Raw genomic sequence first — 21,043 nt, forward strand, 5'->3', positions numbered from 1 at the left:
CATCGCCTGGTCTGCAGGCAACGCTAGCAACTGAATGAACTTAATGAACACTGTTAGACACGTTATAAAATACAACAGGAATGATGTGGATGATCTTGACGGAAGATACCATTCAACAGAATAAGTGAGTTTTCTTGGTGTCTTTCTAGTTCAGAAAGTTTAGTCAGTCAGCAGCACAACTAGGCTCGGACCTGCCACTATGCTGATGTTGCTAACATTTGCACCCATGAAACGGCAGCAAAAGTTCATAAAAATGGATAACGGTAATGGATAACGGAAAGTTCATAAAAATGGATAACGGTAATGGTGAAAATTATAAGTTGGCCTTATAAGTGGCAACAGATATTCAAGGTATAAGTAGATGAAATGAACATAAAAGGGGTCTTATTTTCAACTAAAGTGTACTGCAGATGTAGGGAGTTGAAACATTTTCTGAATGAGCTAGTTGGCCCCTTTAAATAAACGGGTATCTATTCATACAGTGAGATCGCCAAAGTTTAATAAACTGAAAATGCAATAACTGTAATTTTGAAGTAGATGATGTATAGGACATGTCACTTGTGTTTTGTGACTTACTGTAAAAATGATAAAGGTTTCAAAATCGCATAGTTACAAATATAATAGTAACTTCATATGATAATATTAACCACTGGTTATTTCAGAGAGGAAAAAAATGGGGACACTATTGCTTCCATTCGGGACAATACAACACAGAATTCGGGACCACTGGGGGGACAAAGAAAAAAAGTTAATTTCAAGCCCTGGGTTGTCCTCCAAAAGGTGCCACATGTATTATAATTTTTTTAAACGCATCTAGATGCAGGTCTCAGGAAACGAAAGCTGAATTTCTGATCTACCATCATATATTCATCTTTTGATCTCAAACCCAAAAGTCTTCAGCGTATAGCAAAAACAGATTTTATTTTAGATGTGCTGTATCTCTACTCCAACACTGAAAAAGGAGAAAACGGTTTTTAAAGATTCCTTTTTTGATGTCACTGAAGGACACAAAGATTATGTAAAAATACCTGCTATTTATTTAAATATAATTTGTAATAAATGACATCAGAAATATGACCATTTTTCTAAATGGCAGTCTTTTATTCACAGACTAACAGGCTATTCAGAAGCAGTCACTCTGTTTAATAATCAGAGCCTTTATTTTTTTGATAAAGGCCAAACAACATTTAGAAGTCATCTCTACATTATCTCAGCCTGATTTATGATCCTAAGTTGACACTTGAAAATACTTTGCCCACCTCTATATTTGAAATCCAGTCTTCATCTTCAGGGTTATGGTGGATCCAGAGCCTATCCTAGCAGCACTGGGCACAAGCAAGGCCGGATTAACTATATAGGCCTGCGGCACAGTGCCCAGGGGCACTAACCACTCTCAGCCAGTGGGGGGGCACCACATGACAAACTTTAAAAATATTTTTCGTGAATGTTTGTACACTTAAAATGGCTATACACTTGACATTGTTAAATAGTCATATATAATTCATTATGAACACTAATTTCATAAGAACAACAATAATCATAATTCTGAGCAAGAGTGGCCTATGTGACCATTAACCCCCCCTTTCCTCAACCTGTCAGTTGAGCCAGTCCACCTACGGTGAAATGTATCAATTTTTTAAAAACCACGGTAGAAGGGCTGACACATAGACACAGACAACCATTCACACTCACATTCACACCTATGGTCAATTTAGAGTCACCAGTTAACCTAACCTGCATGTCTTTGGACTGTGGGGGAAACCGGAGCACCCGGAGGAAACCCACGCGGACACGGGGAGAACATGCAAACTCCGCACAGAAAGGCCCTTGTCGGCCACGGGGCTCGAACCCGGACCTTCTTGCTGTGAGGCGGCAGCGCTAACCACTACCGCCCCGACTCCAGGCGTGTAGCTGCAATTAAAAATGTTCCAGTGTTGGATCGTTTTTTTATAAAAACATCGACAACTGCTGTCACTACCAGCGCTGAAGCCGAAGCTAGTGAAATCAGCGATGCTAGTGAGGGAGATGGCCCTGCTAGCACTAGCCGGGGAGATGCTAGTGTTAATCGAGGGGTCGGCGACGACAAGGATCCCCTTGAGGAAGATGGGAGCGAGGGAGACCCCAGGGAGGAGGATATGTTTGTGAGTGTGTGCAGGAGGTTACTGAACGCGTGCGCGCAGGGTGGTGGTGGGGGGGCACTTGAGGTATAGTGCCCAGGGGCACCGCATTGGCTTAATATGGCACTGGGCACAAGGCAAGAGCAATAATCCTGAATGGGACACCAATTCGTTGCAGGCCATCATGCGCACACACTGATTTACACCTAGGTGAAATTTGGCATAGCCAGTCTGCTTACCTGCATGTTTTTGGATAGTAGAAGGCAACCATTGCAATCTAATCTACTTATGGGAGGGGGGATAATTTAATGGCAATATTAAAACAAAGTTTGCATTGAGAGAGGCTCGTTTGATCATGATACACACCAGTCTCTGTGGCATCACTGTACTCCAGTCTCTGTAGCAAGACTACAAACTGGTTGAATTGAGAAGTTTAATTTACAACTCCGTGCCCTAGGTACTAGCAACGGGCCTGAGTGCACTCTATTCCTCCCTGCCACGGAAGATTGAGGTGCGTGGTGATGACTGGCATGCTCTGCGGAGGGAGGACTGGATGGGTGTGTCCTCTCTGGTCCTCTTCATGAACAGTTTAGAGTTCTGTAACGCCGTGGTACAGGTGGCACACCCACTCGTCCGCTGCCAGCTAATTGACTACCTCCACAATGGCTTTCTGGTACCAGTCATGGGTCCTGCCCTGCACAAGGTGAGACAAAGTTCTTAGTACTGAACACCTTACTGAAAATGCACTGCTTAAAGCATATACGCAGAACCATGGCCTCACTTTTTTGTTTATAAATGCCTTGAGACCTCAAGAATGGCGCAGGGATAGTTTTAAGCATTAACAATAAATCTAATATAGTAATTTTTACAATTAAAGTGATTCATATAGGTAGCGGTCTGAGTGAATGACCTTGACGTCACAGCAGGAAGTCTATCGGTCTCATCGCCATTTCCGCTATACTAAAACACAGAGCTGACTGCAACTCCGATCCTCCATCCTGAGCTAATTTATCGCCATGCCACGTAGATGTGCCAGCAACACGACAGAAGGTGGATTTACGTTGCATTTATGGCCCAAGAATGTTCAAACTGCAACGATTTGGATGTGTTTTGCGAGAAGTTCACGGGCACATTGGGTGCCTATGAAGTGGTCTCTCCTCTGCTCTGCACATTTTACTGAAGACTCGTACGAGACCTCTGATCTGTTGAGGAGCGTTGGCTATAAGCCCGTATTGAAAGAGGGTGCAGTACCTACAATTAAAGAAAACTACAAGAAAAGGAAAGTATTTATTGTATTTATTTTTTAAAAGGAAAGTAAGTTCAGTTTCACCAGTTGTTTTGGACTGTGAGCCGAGGGTTGTTGCTAAAACCAAGGACGGAACAGGACATATCGCTCGGGCAGCGACCTCCCCGCGGTTGTTGCTAAAACCGGTGACGTCCCGTTCCGTCCTGGGTTTTAGTAATTGCCTGAGCCGAGCAGTAATGGCGGAGTACTCAGTATGGAGAGAATGGAGAATGAGTGGAACAGCCGTCTGATATCTAAACTGGATATTGCTGCCATTGCGCCCTTGCGTGGAAGAAGCAAATGAACGGAGAACTGAATGAATAACTGAAAGTCAGAATGTTTCAAAACAATTGGCCACAAGCTCGGCCTTCAAGAAGCGAGAACACAGACGGGTAAGCTCCGATTCTCATTTGGATAAAAAAAAAAAAACACATTGCTTACCTGCATTTAGATTAATACATGTAACTTGTATTGTGTGTTTAAGTTACCGGTGTAAGATTATTTAATTTGCTTCAGAATGTGATTGTCTCAGTTCATCTGATTATTTAATTAGCCTTTTATCAGTGAAAATGCATGCATGTACATGCATGTTGCATAAGTTATAACACCCATCCTGTTTTAATGAGAGTCAACCCACAACCAGTGAAGTCAAATCAGTCTTAGTTGAGCAAGTCGGTAACAGTATTTCTTACTTTCGCCGTAAATTTTTATTTATATGACTTTGGTCTACAGCTGTGAAAGGCCTCGGCCTTAAAACCGGTTACCGTTGTGATGTCATGCACTCAGGGCTGGCTGGCTCAGCAGGGTAACTCGAATGCCAACTTTGCGATTGATTTTAACTCTCAAATATATTTTTTAATTCCCATTTCTGCTGCATACAAGAGTCAACAGTGGAGATACTATCCACTCAGAAATGTATTTAAAAATAAAGGTTCTGCGTATCTCCTTTAAGAATTGACATTGTACATTGTCTATATACGTACTGTATGTGATGTGTCTGTTCCTGAGGGGATTGGGATAGCACCAGTCACTGACTGCCATTGCGATGAAGATCTTATCATTCTGTTTTCCTCTCTTTGTCCTGATTCAATCCAGTCATCTGTGGATGAAATGATAGCAAGTACAGCGTATCTGGATCTTTTTCTGCGTAGTGTCACAGAGAAGTCCCTCCTCAAGTCCTTTCTTCGCTTCATACTGCTGCATCGTCATGACAATGACACAATCCTCGATACACTGCTGACGCGCATCAGCAGCAACTCACGGGTAGGTCTGGGCCACTGGGAAGTCTGGCAAATCTGTCTGGCTTATTTTCCACTGGGAGAGGAACTCTGTATCTATTTCCTGTATAACTGTCCAGTTAGCGCTGGAACCAGCATTGCCTACATGTAGTTATAAAGTCGGGTATCGGTGTGTCGTAACTTTCTTTCCTTCTGTCTCTCTGTAGCTGTGCATGGTCTCTCTCAGTCTCTTCAAGACTTTACTCTCCCTCAACTGTGAAGACCTCATGCTTCAGCTCGTTCTCAGGTGTGTGTCATATGCAATTACCTACATTCCTCTTCGATCCTGAAGATGCTTTCAGCGCAGTGGTAGTCATTAATTTGCTGTTTCACGTTTAGGTATTTGCTGCCTTGCACTCATGTGATGCTGAGTCAGCGTCGTGCAGTCAGAGAGATCGACCTCTACGGCAAATCAGCCGATAAGTTCCTGTCTCTCATCCCAGAATGCTGCCAAATCACCACAGCAGCCTGTAATGAAAAGGAGGAGGAACCTGCTTTCTGGGGCAAAGGTAAGCGCATGTGCTAAACAAGACCTAATCAAAAGTAGGGTTCGGAACTAGAGCCAAAATTATTCTACAAATGTTGGCTGCCAGCAGTATATTCAGGGTATACACTGCAGCGGGGTCCAAACTACAGCTTGCAGTCCATTTTTGCTGCCCTCTTTTTTTTTTTTTTTTTTAAATTGGCTTGCTAGATATTTTAGAAATAAAAGTTGAACCACTTTTATTTATTTATTACGTACAGGGTGTTTCAAAAGATTTTATAATTTCATGATCTAATAACGTTTTAACAATTCTCGTTCAACTGACCTCAAATTTTAACAGCGCGTGTGGAAACAGTCAAAATTTTTATTTATTTATTTTTAAAAAAATCTTTTTAGGTATAGAAATGCCATCCACTGGAAAAGAAAAGGCGGTGCGTGCGTTAGAGTACGCTTGAACACAGTCGGATAAAACCGTGCAGCATGCATTTATGAGAATTCTCTAAAAATGCACCAACTGCAATGCAGATTTGGACATGGCACAAAAAGTTCAGAGGAAGGGTGTGTGTGTGTGTGTGTGTGTGTGTGTGTGTGTCTCTCTCTCAGGCGGCGTGTATTGAAAATTTGTGAAATCGTTCATGGAATCCACATACCTCTTGAATTTCTCATTCAAATTTTGAGGAATAAATCTTTTATATTGCTCAACATTAAGCCTGTTCAGTTTCATTTGCCTAGACTATGTAGTTTCTGGGATATTTACATTTCAAATATCAAAGTTTTTTGAAACAAACACACTCACTCTGGGTCTGTCTCAGAAACTGGGTACTGTGGGGGTGCCCCACTAAATATGCTCAGTCAATAAACTATACAGTTTTGAATGGTGATGTTGGTTTTAATTTGGGGGAAAAAAAACGATGAAAGAAATAATACAGATAAAACTAAATCTTTGATGTGAATACTCTATTCAGAATTTGGCAAAAATTCTGCAAATTTGTGGAAAAACGGCGGCTTGATCTGTGACATGATAAATGGTTGACTCCATCGCATTCCCTTAAAAAGGTTGTAGTCCACTGAAAAGTCTACAGTTATCACTAATTGTATTTTACGTTGTAACTTTATACACCTAAGGATTGGCGCGCTCACAGAATAATCATAACCGTAATAAAACATCATGCAAAATATTTGATCACCGTCGTAACTCCATTTTCCGCAGACCCAAAACCAATACGATCGTGTGTTTTGATCTAAACGGAAAGCCTCAGGGTCAAGGTCACTACCTCACCAAAAGTAGTAACTTAAAATCACTACGCCATATAAACATTTAGTTATAAATCTGCGATTTTGTTTTTTAAAACGAAAGCTGAAAGTTAGGTATAGAATATGTTTCTTACAGAACATGTTACGATGGTAGCTGGTCTTGTATGAATTTCTGAGCTATAAAATGAGTTGTGGTCTATTTTTTACCGTAGCGTGTTATTTGTGTGCGGGGAAGGACACGCATTAACAATTTGCATGTGTAGAATGGAATTTTCCACTCCAACAGTTAGAAGTTGATCGTGCTTCCATTTGCGGTCTTTCTGTTACGCGGGTGATCTGTTCGGACGTTATTACTGAAAAGGGGAGTTTTGACAGTTTTTTGTTTTAGTCTTGCAGTATAAGGCAATAGAATTTTTTTTTTTTCATCTTACTTTCATATTTCATAATATTTGCGTATTTTTGGCCAATATTTTGCAACCACGGTCAATTTAGATCGAACTTTTGATAGAATCTACGGCCAGTCATTTTGCCCCGCCCCCGCCTCGCGCTCCGTCCGGTGCGGTAGTGATGTCCCGTTGCTCGCGCGCCGCAGCAGAGACCCGCGCGACCTTCAGCCGGTACAGTCGCTGTTCTTTTACCACCGCCGTTATTCTCATCTTTCCGGTGTGTTCTTGATTTTTCCATCGTGTCCTATTTCGCCATATCAAATACCCAAAATGTACCATATTATTCATATTTAAGTGAATAATCAATTCAGTCATCGTAACTTGGCATTTTTAACCCAAGCAATCAAAAAGAGGAAATTTATTCAATATTTTCACTCCTCTGTGAAGGAGGGGCTTTAATTCTTCATGATGTTATTTTATATGTAAATCAATTTTAGAAAAGCATTTGAATTGTAATCAAAAATTTTCCACAGTGGAGGCCAGATAAAGCAAGATACTATCTTTATTCTTATTAAACATGACAAAAGAAACATTGAGTGTTAGGTAAATGCAAAAAAAAAAAAAAGTAGAATTAGAAAAATTTTTTGACCATAATGTCCCAAATGAGAGAGCAGTTTCTGAGACGGATATATAAATGTAAAATAAAATGTGTGTGTGGTTTTGCACACTTGGTGTCACTATCATGTAAATGAGTCTGAAACATCAGCTCTTTTTCACGATACTCAGTGTTAATTTTACATGCCTGCATTAATATCAGATTTTTGGCTAGACATGGTGAAACAGAAGAAATGAAAAGTAGAAAGTGTACACAGTTTTCCAGCATATTGATAAAACAAGTAGACCGTGTTTACACTTAGTTTTAAAATGTGTCTTGGGCGATCGGCTCGTGTGGACAGCCAAGACACATTGCCGTTTACACTTGTCACACATCTCCAAGGTGTCCAGCTGACCACTTGTATGTTCAGATTACTGCCCATGTCACTTCTGCTACAAGGTCAAAGAGCCCCACGAGCAGTTGTATTAAAGTGCCCTTTTGGAAGTTGATGCGCTGTCACTAAAACACCCACCATGTCCTGCGTTAATGACGTATTTTCCTGTTACGTCTTTGTTGGGGATGCATTGGGACACTTCAGCATTTCTACTACAAAAGATATGTGGTCAAATGCATCCCAGACCACCTTGGCAAGTGGTTTAGGCCCTGTCCACACGGCAACGGATTCAGGTGAATCTGATAAAATTGTTTATCGTTTCAGCCTGGCGTCCACACGGCACCGGCGTTTTGGGTGCCCCAAAACGAAATCTTTTGAGAACGGGTTCCAGAGTGAAAAAGTCTGGCAACAGCGCCGTTGCGAAGTCGTCTGGATGAGTAGAACGGATTTGTTTACGATGACGTCACAACCACATGACTGTGAGTGCTTCACGCCGGGTAGAAGTGTAACAAACTCGATGCGAATTGTCAACAAATCCTATAACTTGGTTCATGAAACGCGCTTACAAAATATTTTCACTGTGAATATTTATTGTGTAATGGTGCAAAGTGAGAGAGAGAGTGAGTGAGAGAATAGCCCTTAGGGCAGAGTCTTTAGTCCAAACACTGCAGAAGCAGTATCAAACCGCGCACCGCCTGTGCGCTTTCCAAAAACAAAAACAATCCCGCCAGCAAAACATAGGAAAAAAAAAAGGAGCGATCTCACCTCTACAGATGTTGGTTTAAGTCCGACAATACATTCCTCAAAAAGGGCGTAGAAGAACAAAGTAATCCATCAATGTGTAGCATTCAATTTATTCTGGACCATTAAAGAATTCTGGAGGATCTCAGAATGTTGGTGTACCGGCTTCCATCTACCCCCATTCATCCCTCTTTCCGCGTCTTTCATTTTACGCTACTGATTAATAATCAAAACTTTGTGGCTAATGCTAAATGCTACAGAAGAAGGGGTTTATGCGCATGCGTCTACTACTTCTATTGTTCTGGTGTCTCCGATGGGACCGTCTTACAGCGCACGTAGTGGTGTGGCATGTGTATTGCATCGTTTTCAGCAAGCGTTGCGTTGCCATATGAACCTGATATTTTACTGATCCGTTGCCAATGTGGACGCGATATTAAAAAAAAAATCTCGTTGTCGTGTGGCTGTAGCCTTAGTGAAGTGTGTTTTGGTGGTTGTTTACACTTGTATTTAGCATTGACAACTTGTGATCCGATTGCCCATGGCACATTTTAAAACCAGATCTAACCATGGTCAAATTTTTTTTTGCCAAGTTCAAAAATCTCAATTTTAGCAGTTTATATTGAAATGCTCTCAAAAATACTTGTTTTCTGTAACCACTGACTGTAAAATGACTTGTGCAGTTGTTATTGATCGTTATAAGCAGTGTGTCTCATTAAAACATCTCATTCCTTATTTTTATTGTAGTGTTGGGTAGCCCCACTGCAGAGTCTCCTATTCATGCCAAACCCAGCACTCCATCCCGCTTGACTCTCTTCATTAGGCAGCAAAATACGGGCAACCCATCCTCCACTGCTGCTTCCGACAACACTCCCTCCTCTCCTCGGGGCAGCATTTCCACACCATCACCCAACAGCCCCATGCATCAGCTTCCAGAGGCTTCAGAAGCCGAGTCTGGTTACCTGGAGTACCTTAGAGATGCACGACGGGGAATTGAGCTCTGCTCATGGGCCTGTCGGGACTGGTCAGCCCCTTATGATGGAGAAAATCCTTCCCCCAATTCAGCACCACCTCCACCACTGCCTCCCACATCTAACCCATCTCTCAGTATGGTGCCTGAGCACTTCTCCATGCAGCCAAGTGGGCTTAAAGACATCCAGCAAAGGGCAGCCATGGTGGCAGCAGCGCGTGCAGAATGGAGCAACTCGGATCGAAACAGTGGAGAGTGGGATGTAACGATCACTAAGAACTGCATCAGCCTCACACCTCGCAGCAAGAAACGCAGCCTGTTGCCTAATTCTGTCTCCCTGCAGCCACCCTCATCAACAGTTCCCCTATTAGGGCCAGGAGAACCTGCAGGTCACCAACCCCACACACTTTCACATCGAGCACTCTATAACGGCACCGGACAGGCAGATGAGTGTGTGGATATGTCTGATAGAGGGATGGAGGTGAAGAAGGTAAAGAGAGATGCAGATGCTAGTGGACGAGTGGAAGAATTAGGTGTGAACGGAAGGGCGGGTATTGTATCTACAGAATCCAGTCTTCCCCTCCAGGGAGAGTATAGTTCGGTGATAAAACCATCTCAGGTGCAATCTACTGCGCTTCCACAACCACAGACAAGCCCAGCTAACTTGCAGTCCTCAGCCCAGGAGTGTAAATCCAGTGAGGGACAAAGATCGACTCCAGCCTTGAGCTCAACTGAAACATTCATCACAACAAGCTGCAGCAGCCCAGGGCTAGAGTCAGTCGAGAGTCTGATTGATGAGCTGCTAGAACAAGCACCATCTGAACCACTGTCTGGAGACTCTAATGGCCAGGGCATCAGCATTGAAGCATTCCACCAAGAGCTACGAGACCTAGAGGAGCGAGTAAAGGGAAGGAGGGTTCACAAGCGAAGCACTGATGAGTTCATACAGGATCCCTTATCTAATCCTCCTGATCCAAACCGGCCAGATGAGGAGTGCTCTTTGTTGGAGACAGAGCAGGGAGCTGAAGAATCAAAGCCTGAAAGCTCCACCCCAGCCATGTTCAGCCCTGCACGACCACTTGGACAACCTCAAGCACAACCATACATAGGTAACTATGGGAGATTTGTATATACGGAGTCTTGCAAAAGTATTCGTCCCCCTTAGTGTTTGTCCTGTTTTGTTGCATTACAAGTTGCAATTAAAATGTGTTTTTGGAGGGTTTGCACTGATTTACACAATGTGCCTACAACTTTTATAGGTGAAAATTGTTTTATTGTGACAGAAATAATAATTAAGATGGGGGGGGACCCTAGAAATCTGGAGTGTGCATAGGTATTCACCCCCCAAAGTCAATACTTTTGTAGAGCCACCTTTTGCTGCAACTACAGCTGCAAGTCTCTTGGGCTTTGTCTCTATTAGCTTAGCACATCTAGCCACTGAGATTTTTGCCCATTCCTCAAGGCAAAACTCTTCCAACTCCACGTTAGATGGGTTGCATTGGTGTACAGCAATCTTCAAGTTATGCCACAGATTCTCAACTGAATTGAGGTCTGGGCTTTGACTAGGCCATTCCAAGACATTTAAATGTTTCCCTTTAAACCACTCCAGTGTAGCTTTAGCAGTATGTTTTGGGTCATTATCCTGCTGGAACGTGAACCTTCGTCCCAGTCCCAAACCTCTGGCTGACTCAAACAGGTTTTCTTCCAGAATTGCCCTGTGTTTTGTGCCATCCATCTTTCCTTCTGTCCTGACCAGCTTTCCTGTCCCTGCAGATGAAAAATATCTCCACAGCATGATGCTGCCACCACCATGCTTCACTGCAGGAATGACGTTCTCAGGGTGTTGGGTTTGCGCCACACATGGTGTTTCCCATGATGGCCAAAAAGATCAATTTTAGTCTCATTTGACCAGAGAATCTTCTTCCATGTGTTGGGGAGTCTACCACATGCTGTTGGGCAAACTCCAAACATGTTTTCTTAAGCAATGACTTTTTTTTTTTTTTCTGGCCACTTGTCCATAAAGCCCCGCTCTGTGGAGTGTACGGCTTAAAGTGGTCCTATGGACAGATACTCCCATCTCCACTGTGGATCTTTGCAGCTCCTTCAGTGTTATCTTTGGTGTCTTTGTTGCATCTCTGATTAATGCCCTCCTTGCCCGGTCTGTGAGTTTTGGTGGACGGCCTTCTCTTGTCAGGTTTGTAGCAGTGCCATGTTCTTTCCATTTTGCTCTAATGGATTTAATGTTGCTCCCTGGGATATTCAAAGCTTGAGATATTTTTTATAACCCAACCCTGATCTATACTTCTCCACAACTTTGTCTCTGACCTGTTTGGAGGCTCCTTGGTTTTCATGTTGCTTGCTTATTCGTGTAGCAGAGTCAGGGTCCTTCCAGAACAGGTTGATTTATACAGACATCATGTGACAGATCATGTGACACTTTGATTGCACACAGGTGGATCTTAATCAACTAATTATGTGACTTATGAAGTGAATTGGTTGGACCAGCTCTTATTTAGGGGTTTCATACGAAAGGGGGTGAATACCTATGCACACTCCAGATTTCTTTTTATTTTTCATCTTAATTATTGTTTGTCACACAATAAAAGAATTTTCACCTTTAAAGTGGTCGGCATGTTGTGTAAATCAAATGGTGCTAACCCTCCAAAAGTCCATTTTAATTCCAGCTTATAATGTGACACAACAGGACAAACACCAAGGGGGATAAATACTTTTGCAAGACACCGTATGTGTTAAGTTACCTGGTTAAGAATAGTCAACACCTAGAAAAACAAATCTTCCACTGCGTCCACTTTGTGTCCGCAGGTCCCTTTTTGACGGTGCTCTTTTCAAAGCTGGAGAATATGATGCAAAATTCATTGTATGTGAACATTCTGTTGACTGGCATCGTGTTTCAGCTTGCCTGCTACCCTCAGCCTCTCCTCCGCTCCTTCCTTCTTAACACAAATATGGTGTTCCAGCCTAGTGTCAAGTCTCTTGTACAGGTATGACTTTTACTGGACACAAGAGACTGTCTTCGTAAGCAAGCAAAGTGACCGTTCTACAGCGCAACAAAATGTCTGATCCTACTGATACTGTTACAGTCCAACACATTTCAACTTAAAAACACATTGAACTAAACTTTAAGAAGCTGCTGTTAATTTCAGTGTAAAACCACCTGAACTTGTGAACAAATTATAATCCAAATCTTGAGTGTTGTATTGTTACATGATGTTCCAGATTCAAATCAACCGAAGTGAAAGACTCATAAATGTTCAGCCGATTATATTTTCAAGTCAGATGAGTCTAGTTCATTGGTGTTCTTAATAACCTTCTATTTATTATTTCATATGCCATAATACAGTCCATAATGAATACACTGCAACCCCGCTATAACAAACTCTCTTACTATGAACTTTTGCATATAACAAAGAAAGTTCATGTCCCCTGCCTTTAATGACAGAGTCTTCAAAAAACATTGCTGTGTCATGTCCACGTACATTGGCGCTCGGCGCATGCAGCGCTATTAGGACTAATTACAATACTATGCACCTGTTCCGGATTAGAGCACAACCACAGCGCGTGCTTCTAAGGATTTTCTAAACACAGACTTGGCGAAGTATACATGCTGTACCGAGTGTTTCATGTTACCAAACCTTGTATCTGTGTGTTGCCTTTCTGGTTTTGACTTTGTTTTGCATATTTGAACTCTGCCTCCGTCATTCTGTCTGTGCCTCGCGTGACCATTGCCTGTTTCATGCCTTTGTCTTGCGTTTTTCAACTGTTTGCCTGCCTGTTTGTAAGTAAACACTTTTTTTCCTGCAGTTACATCCATCATTCACCTGCTTACATGACGCTCTGAGCCATGTCTTCCTCTTCCCACCAGAGACAAGCAATCAAGTCTGCAGTCTAGTGTTGTTGTACTTGAGACCGGTTGGTCTCAAGACCACTTTTTGAAACTCTCGGTCTCGTTTCGGGAATCAACCACATTTTTACTCGTGCTTGTCTCGGGCTCAGGCATGGAGGACTCAGGATTTTATTTCAAGACCCGACAAGACCACAAATGCTGGGATTTCATTAAATTGTCTGTACGTTGTCTGATTTATTTATAATTGTTACTGAGCTTGTATGTAAAATTTCCTGCTTCAAATGCGACCAGTGATGTGACTCATTGCTAATTTGAAAGTTTTCTTCCTAATAACTGCTGTTGCCCCTTCCCACCCCACTTCACACACACTGGTCTGGTCCTGGTCTCGACTCGATCTCGGTTTAGGTGGTCTTGACTACAATACTACCTCAATCAAGTTAACGATGTGTGTTAACGCTATAAAACAAATGGCTTAACTAACCGAGCTTAGGTGTCGATCGTGAACATTTATCAAAAACAGTGATCAAAGGATCGATTTAAATTCAATCAAAAAATCGATTTTATTTTATGTAATTTTATTTTTTTATTGTTTACTGTTTTGCGTTTACCTCTGTAAAGCACATTGAACTGCCACTGTGTATGAAATGCGCTATATAAATAAACTTGCCTTGCCTTAAAAGGACGAAATGATTACTGATATCGCTAAACTTAACACCTAGTTAAAGCTCATCGGTGGCATTTTTATACCCCACACCCCGCCCTGCGGTGTGACATAAATGACAATCGGCGATTTGCGACGTACGAATGAACTGAACGGTGAAGATTTAGAAAACATAGTGAGTCAGTGGGTGAACATATAGAGGTTACTGGTGTATCGCTGTCAGTCATTTCCATAACAGACGAAGAAATCGTCGCCTTCGTTGACTGGTTAACTCGGTCAATAAACCGTGATAGTGACTCAGAAGGAGAAATTTGTGATAAGGAGGATGTGACAAACTTTGCATACAACTTGAGTGTTTGGTGTGACGAGTGGGTCCGCATTTGGATGTCCTCCAAGGAGTTCGTTATAGTGAGGTTGCAATGTAATAATTTTTTGTTTCCTGTAATTGAGAAAAAAAAATACATCAAAGCTTTCTTCCACTTGAATTCACAGCAACAAAACCTTTTTTTTTATTTTTGACCTCACCTTCCTTTTATTATTTCACTTTTTTTCAGGTGCTTGGATCTGTGAAGAATCGTATTGAAGTGTTTGCTGCAGTGCACGAGGACTTTCCAGCTATGCTGAGGAAGGCTCGGCGCTTCCTTGTCACACGAGGCAAACTAGACTGGACGGATTCGCCCACGGGTGTACCCCCTCTCCGTCGATCAGACTCAATGGGTTAGTGAGAAAACAAGCGGGGGGGGAGATGTTTATTTGTATAACCGTGTGAAAAGGTCAAGTTAAAGGAAATGTCTGTCTTCTCTTTTGGGCATTCGCTCATTAATTCTGCCTCTCCTCATCATTTTGTAAACTGTTGAATTTTTGTCACACGCTTCTCTTGCCTAAGTGCATGTCTGTCTTTTATAGTGAAGAGTCGGAAGCCATCACTGGGTGAGCTGATCCTGAGGCATACTAACAGTCCAACGCGAGCACGTCACGCAGCTCAGGCAGCTCTGGCCCACGTAAGGGATGGGAGCCATTCTCTGCACAGCGCTCTGTTCCGCGGCGTGGTGGCCGGAACTGGAACTTCCAGTCTGGAGAAACAGGCAGAGGCGCTGCGGGTAAAGAACACGGTTTATTGCGCTGTAATCTTCTCTGAGTTTCTCAAGGAGCTGGCAGCTTTGGCCCAGGAGCATGCCGTGGCCATGCCCTTCCCACCCAGCCAGGACACTGAGGAGTGACGGACATTGCGCTCAATCTTCCTACGGTTTTTAAAAGGAATAAGACAAGAAATGTGAGGATAGGTGTAATTACATGTTTATAATAATTTTTTAAAACTGTACAGGATATGTAAGAGCTTCATTGTTAAAAGTTTAGAAAGATGTCCATATAAATCTTGTATAAATTCTATATAAAATATGTATAATGTTTTTACACAGTATGCTCAGAGCAACTTGTATGCTTTAACATGGCTGTACATAAGCACTCCCGAAAGAAAAACTTTGGTGTTATTTCGCAAATTTTTTTTTTAAATGTAAGAGGCATGCTGCTGTGATCTTTTTATTATACTAGGTTTGTACCAAGTAATTCTATACAAGGGATCTACTAAAAAATGCAAACAAAGCTCAGTAAAACCCACATATTTCTGTTACTTTTATAGATTTATGTAGGGAAATGATTTTCATAACGTGGCTTGATTGTCAGTAACCATTATCAGGGCCTCGTCAGCTGGCCTGAGCATTTACTATGTACAACTCCATTTATCCAAACAAAGTGAAGGAAATGACAGCTCGACAGTGAACTCACGCAGCACCTACCCTTTAAGTATAAATGTTTTTTGAGTCTTGTCCAAGTAGAAATACGGTTTTTAAAACATGATTGGTGTGAATAAGTTAAAATATACATTTAACACAATGGGGTCCCCCCCCCCTTCCCTCCATTTTTATAAAAAGGGGAAAAAAAACCCAACCTGTCCTAAAATCTACAATGAGGAGCAGTGGTCAGTTAGCTCTCGTGGCTTATGCAATATTCTACTCACTGAAATTGTGGGTGCATTTTGTTGTGTATTGAGATGGAGTATTTGAAACTGAGCACAAGTTGCCTGGGAAAAGAGTTTTGTTATTTATAGTACAAGATTGTCAGTTGTGTACTGTAGCCTGTTTTTGAAAAGATGCTGCAGCCAGAATATATATAAATTTTTGTAGACATGCCTTTCCATTGTTTTACCCCACAAACTAGCTAAATGAAAATGAAGTCATTGCCTAACTGAAGCACATGACTCGTGTTTGTAGCAAGGAATATTTAAATCTAATAGCACTCTTAAAAATACATAATGTTCGTTAGTATAGTGATATTGAGTCGTTTTTTGTCTTTTTTTTTTTTTTTTTAAACAAAAAAGTAAATGTGTACAGCTTGGTACACTGCATTTTAGAGGCATTCAAATAAATTGTGGTCTCTCATGGGTGATTGCCGTAGGGGTCCCCAAAGATTATATCTGACACGTTGGCGTACTGTTTGCTGAGTGTTTTAGTGACTGGACATAAAGTAAGGACTATTATTCTTTCCACATTCACTGGATGTGAGCAATTGCGTGCTCTGATTGGCTACTCTACTACTAGGATATCAGCTCATATACCATTTAGTAGAGAAAAACAAAATGGTGGAGTGTATTGCTGAATGAACTGAGGATGAAATAAAAAAAAACTACTTGAAAACAAAAAACAAAATCCTAAAAAAAAGCAACAAAATATGGAATAAAAGTATTTGCTGGTAAGAGTGTGTGTCCATCAACCAAGAATTATTATAGCATTTTTCACAAATTGCTACTGTCATTTCACCAGTTGGTTTACGCTCTAAGTGGAAATTATTTTTTTTGGAAGTTTTGTATAAAGTTTTTGTATTTATCGAATTTGTAAAAATATAAAAATGCTCTGCTTCCCAAAATCCAGTGAATGTGGATAGAATAAGAGTTATTACATTCAATCTTACACACTCACTCATCGTACGTGGCTTATAGCCAACTCGGTGCTACACGCCTCATTGGCTATCAGCTCATGCACGACTTGATTTTGTAGAATAGCTGTTAAATGTACAGTGAGTTGGTCGTTGTTGCGAAATAAACCCTGACAGGGTGATGCAGGACCTCGATGTGAAGTGGAAGAGCCTTGAATCACCCAGAAGGGGTTTAATTTTGCAATAATGCCTGGCTTGCTGTACATTTATCCTGCTTGTTCCATGGCTACTTGTTAAAGAAATCAATAATTTGACACAATGTTGATTTAAAAATGTTTTTACTTCCACCAGTGATGTGGTCCATAGCAACGGTCTGTTGTACAGAAATATAAACCCCACACTTAATTGACCAATCAGAACGGAGTCTTCAACAAAGCTGTGTAATAAAAGGATATAACGGACATGGCAATGCAAAATTGTGACTTTTGTTAAAATACCGTGGCTTGAAGATCTAATACTAGGCTACAGAATATAAAATGAGAACCAACTAACATTTAAGCCTGAATGTAAACCCCCGGCAGAATGCCAGTAATGTATATCACAAATGTATCCACTGTTTCAGTGAGTAGTTCAACTATAGGGGGGGAAACCTGGGAGTCGACCAGTCGAGCACGATCATCTCAGAGCATCTGTTCCTAGACATGTCATCTCAGAAAGTTACAAAGAGGTCATAGGAAGAGCAAACCATCTGCATGCTCTACTTTATTTTTTTTGTTCCTTTTGTCAAATTATTTTTTTTATTCCAAATACAGCGTGTTGAATATCCTCTCTGACTGGAGGTGGTCATGAGAGATTGAAATGGCACAGGAAATTGACTGGAAGGAGAACACGACAGGAGCAGGCAGATAATCATTGCAACAGGAGAATTAGATTTTTGAAAAGGCACTGATCCTTTACTGGCTCTTTATGGCGCCCCATTTAGTTTCCCTGGTGGCCTGTTTCGTAGATGACAAGACTGTGTCAGGTTTTTATAGGCGAGTTCCAGCCTGTGCAGGGAATGTGCCAAGTTCAGAGAAGCAGAAGCCATCTTAGTGTTGCAGTAAGGTTACTGTATGTTTTTTAAGTTTAAATTTATTTTGGATTCCCCCACAGGAGACTTTAGTATTCATTGTGAAAATACTGCATGTTGTGGTGGGTGGTTTGTTCCCTTTATTATTATTATTATTATTATTATTATTATTATTATTATGATGTACTGGCTCTCATTTGGGTGCAGGCAATTTTTGCCAGAATCTACCTTGATTAATTCCACGAAATTATTCTCAGCCATAAAGACAATGTAAGACACTTTTTCTTATACTTACTATACACTTACTTTCATGTCGTATGCACTTGTTTTAATGTACCAAATCATATTACAGTGCTGTCCCATTCAATGAAAGTGGCTTTTTTTTTTTTTTTTTTTAAACACCTGTAAATTGAATCATTTTCAGTTGTTGTACATGTATATAAAATGCTGGTTAAATTAAGATGATGGATGTAAATGTTGCAGCTTGGACTCTTATCGATCAATCCATCCATTTATCCCCGCTTAGCCATACTGCGCTCCATTACAAGCAAGCTTTTCTTATCTCGGACTTTGAATGATTCCAGTGGCGTATTTGCTTTCCAGAGATGCGTAGAATACTGAAGTGTCATTTCAGTCAGGAGATTTATTTGTGGCTGTTGTTAAGAGCAGGACATTTTTCCTATGTTTGCTTAAGCATTTTGTGTGTGTTTGTTTTGGGGGGTGGCAATATTTTTTTTTTTTTTTAAATATTCATCTCAAAATATTAACTGACAAACTTTTTTTTTTGTTGTTCAGGGTTTCTGAAATGTCTAGATACCAGGTTCTTACTGAGTAGTCACTTTAAAGGTGCTCCAAGTTATCGACAGGAGCAAAAATTTCTTTTACGAGTGATGTAATGCCACTGGTTGTGGTTTCTGTACGTGTGTTAAAGTGGAGAGATGAATATTAAATAGCTGATTTAGGAACATCAGGAGATATGGTGCCAAGTGTTGCGTAGTAAACAGGTTTCTGGCCCTTTCTAGTGTTTTTACTGCTAGTTAGATCTAAAAATTTCTAAACGAGGCACCTTTGTGTACATACCTTGAGAAAGTGTGTTCTGCCACGGTTTTGTGTTTCAGCCTCGGAGCCTGTCGAGGCTACTCCAGTACACATGGTTCCAGGAGGTTTGACCTCCAGGATATAATCAATATTTTAAAACTGGCTAAAAAATTGTGCTCGAGTAATGAAGCTTTTGACAAAGTAATTGCTTGTTCTCAGTTGCTGGCTTTTGAAAATTTGCAAAATTTCTGTATAAATTCAGTGGAACCCATAAAGGATTTTGAAGCTGATTTTTATTCATTAATTAGCTTGTTTAATTTCTTTCTTTTTCTTATCTTGGCTGTTTTGAATGGTGAAGTGGTGTTGTGTTTGCGGCTTGTTATCTATGCAAACCTGCTCCTGTTGCTCTTAGTCTGACATGGTTCAGTTTTTGTTTATACACAGTAACGCTTAAACTTGGGGCAATTCACCAAGCCCCCTTTTTCTTTAACAGTTCAGAGCTGTATGGCACCAAATGTAAAATAATGAATGTTGCCAGAAATATTTTTCTATAAAGATCCTGATGAGTACAGCTGATCTCAGTAGGGGGAAATCAATGGTTACACTTTAAAATCTGTAAAACACTAAAAGGGAAATTGTTTTTTTTTCTTTTTTAAATTAAGTTATAAATGTTTTACTTAGCAATACCTATGATGTCTTGGTCTTCATTTATTCCTGTTGCTTTTGTTGTGCTTGTCATTTTTTGTTTTTGTCTGTTCTTGTTTTTCCGTTCAGACACGTGTATCTGTATGGTTGAATACAGTAATCAGATATACCGTGCACTGACAGGTATTGGTTGAAATGATAGATTCTCTCAGGTGACTGGTATAGTACTGTTTTCCCCTCAGAAAATAATACTATGCCAGTCACCTCAGAGAATCCATAATTTCAGCCGGGGCCTCTGTGCATGGTATATTTCATTTATATCCCTCATTTAAAAAATTCCAAACGTTGAGTGAATCTTGGCATAAACTCGCTGGAGGCAGCCATGTTTGTTTGTTGTACCATGCGCTCACTTGCGTCACTAGGCATGATCATGATACGTAGATCTAAATGTACAGAAATGCTTGCAGAGCCACAGCTGTGACTCAAGTCGTCCGTATAGCTTGAAATTGTGACATCCTGGATATACCATGACTGACTCTCACCATATCCATTTATTTATTTATTTATTTATTTATCTCATTCTCATTATCTCTAGCTGCTTTGTCCTGTTCTACAGGGTCACAGGCAAGCTGGAGCCTATCCCAGCTGACTACGGGCGAAAGGCGGGGTACACCCTGGACAAGTCGCCAGGTCATCACAGGGCTGACACATAGACACAGACAACCATTCACACTCACATTCACACCTACGCTCAATTTAGAGTCACCAGTTAACCTAACCTGCATGTCTTTGGACTGTGGGGGAAACCGGAGCACCCGGAGGAAACCCACGCGGACACGGGGAGAACATGCAAACTCCACACAGAAAGGCCCTCGCCGGCCCCGGGGCTCGAACCCAGGACCTTCCTGCTGTGAGGCGACAGCGCTAACCACTACACCACCGTGCCGCCTATTTATTTATTTATTTGATTTTATTTTTATTTTTTTTGGATGTCACAAGATACATTGTTTAATCAATAGTGGAACTATTTCATGTCACATGAGCCATCCTTGGCCAATTTTTCAAAGAGGGATATAAAGTTATTATTCTATCTGCATTCACTGGTTATGAGCAATCGCATGCTCTGATTGGCTACTCTACTACTATGCGATCAGCTCATATACCGTGAGTAGAGAAAAACAAAATGGCAGAGCGTGTTACTGAAAGAAACTGAGGATGAACTAAAAACTCTAAAACAAAACCCTAAAAAAAATTTTTGATGCTAAGAACGTTTTTTTTTTCAAGAATTATCATCGCTTTTTTTTTTTACACAATTGTTACTGTCATTTCGCTGG

At 41.1% G+C, this 21,043-nt stretch overlaps 1 protein-coding gene across 5 annotated transcripts in view; it reads left to right on the forward strand.

The window, feature by feature from the left end:
* fhip1b (FHF complex subunit HOOK interacting protein 1B) overlaps positions 1 to 19,750 on the forward strand; it is a 105,748-nt gene extending 85,998 nt beyond the window's left edge. For 3 of the 5 annotated variants that reach the window (XM_060929473.1, XM_060929475.1, XM_060929474.1), the window contains 8 exons: positions 2,575 to 2,820; positions 4,498 to 4,665; positions 4,847 to 4,926; positions 5,019 to 5,188; positions 9,278 to 10,609; positions 12,324 to 12,502; positions 14,581 to 14,743; positions 14,933 to 19,750. In XM_060929473.1, coding sequence (XP_060785456.1) covers positions 2,575 to 2,820; positions 4,498 to 4,665; positions 4,847 to 4,926; positions 5,019 to 5,188; positions 9,278 to 10,609; positions 12,324 to 12,502; positions 14,581 to 14,743; positions 14,933 to 15,246 — 2,652 coding nt within the window. In that variant the 3' untranslated portion in view covers positions 15,247 to 19,750. Of the gene's footprint in view, positions 1 to 2,574; positions 2,821 to 4,497; positions 4,666 to 4,846; positions 4,927 to 5,018; positions 5,189 to 9,277; positions 10,610 to 12,323; positions 12,503 to 13,322; positions 13,586 to 14,580; positions 14,744 to 14,932 lie in introns of those variants that run through there. The other 2 variants (XR_009655351.1, XM_060929476.1) reach the window with 2 other exon arrangements.
* The last annotated feature ends 1,293 nt before the right edge of the window (positions 19,751 to 21,043 follow it).

Source organism: Neoarius graeffei, chromosome 9 (genome assembly GCF_027579695.1).
Source record: "Neoarius graeffei isolate fNeoGra1 chromosome 9, fNeoGra1.pri, whole genome shotgun sequence".
NCBI lineage: Eukaryota > Metazoa > Chordata > Actinopteri > Siluriformes > Ariidae > Neoarius > Neoarius graeffei.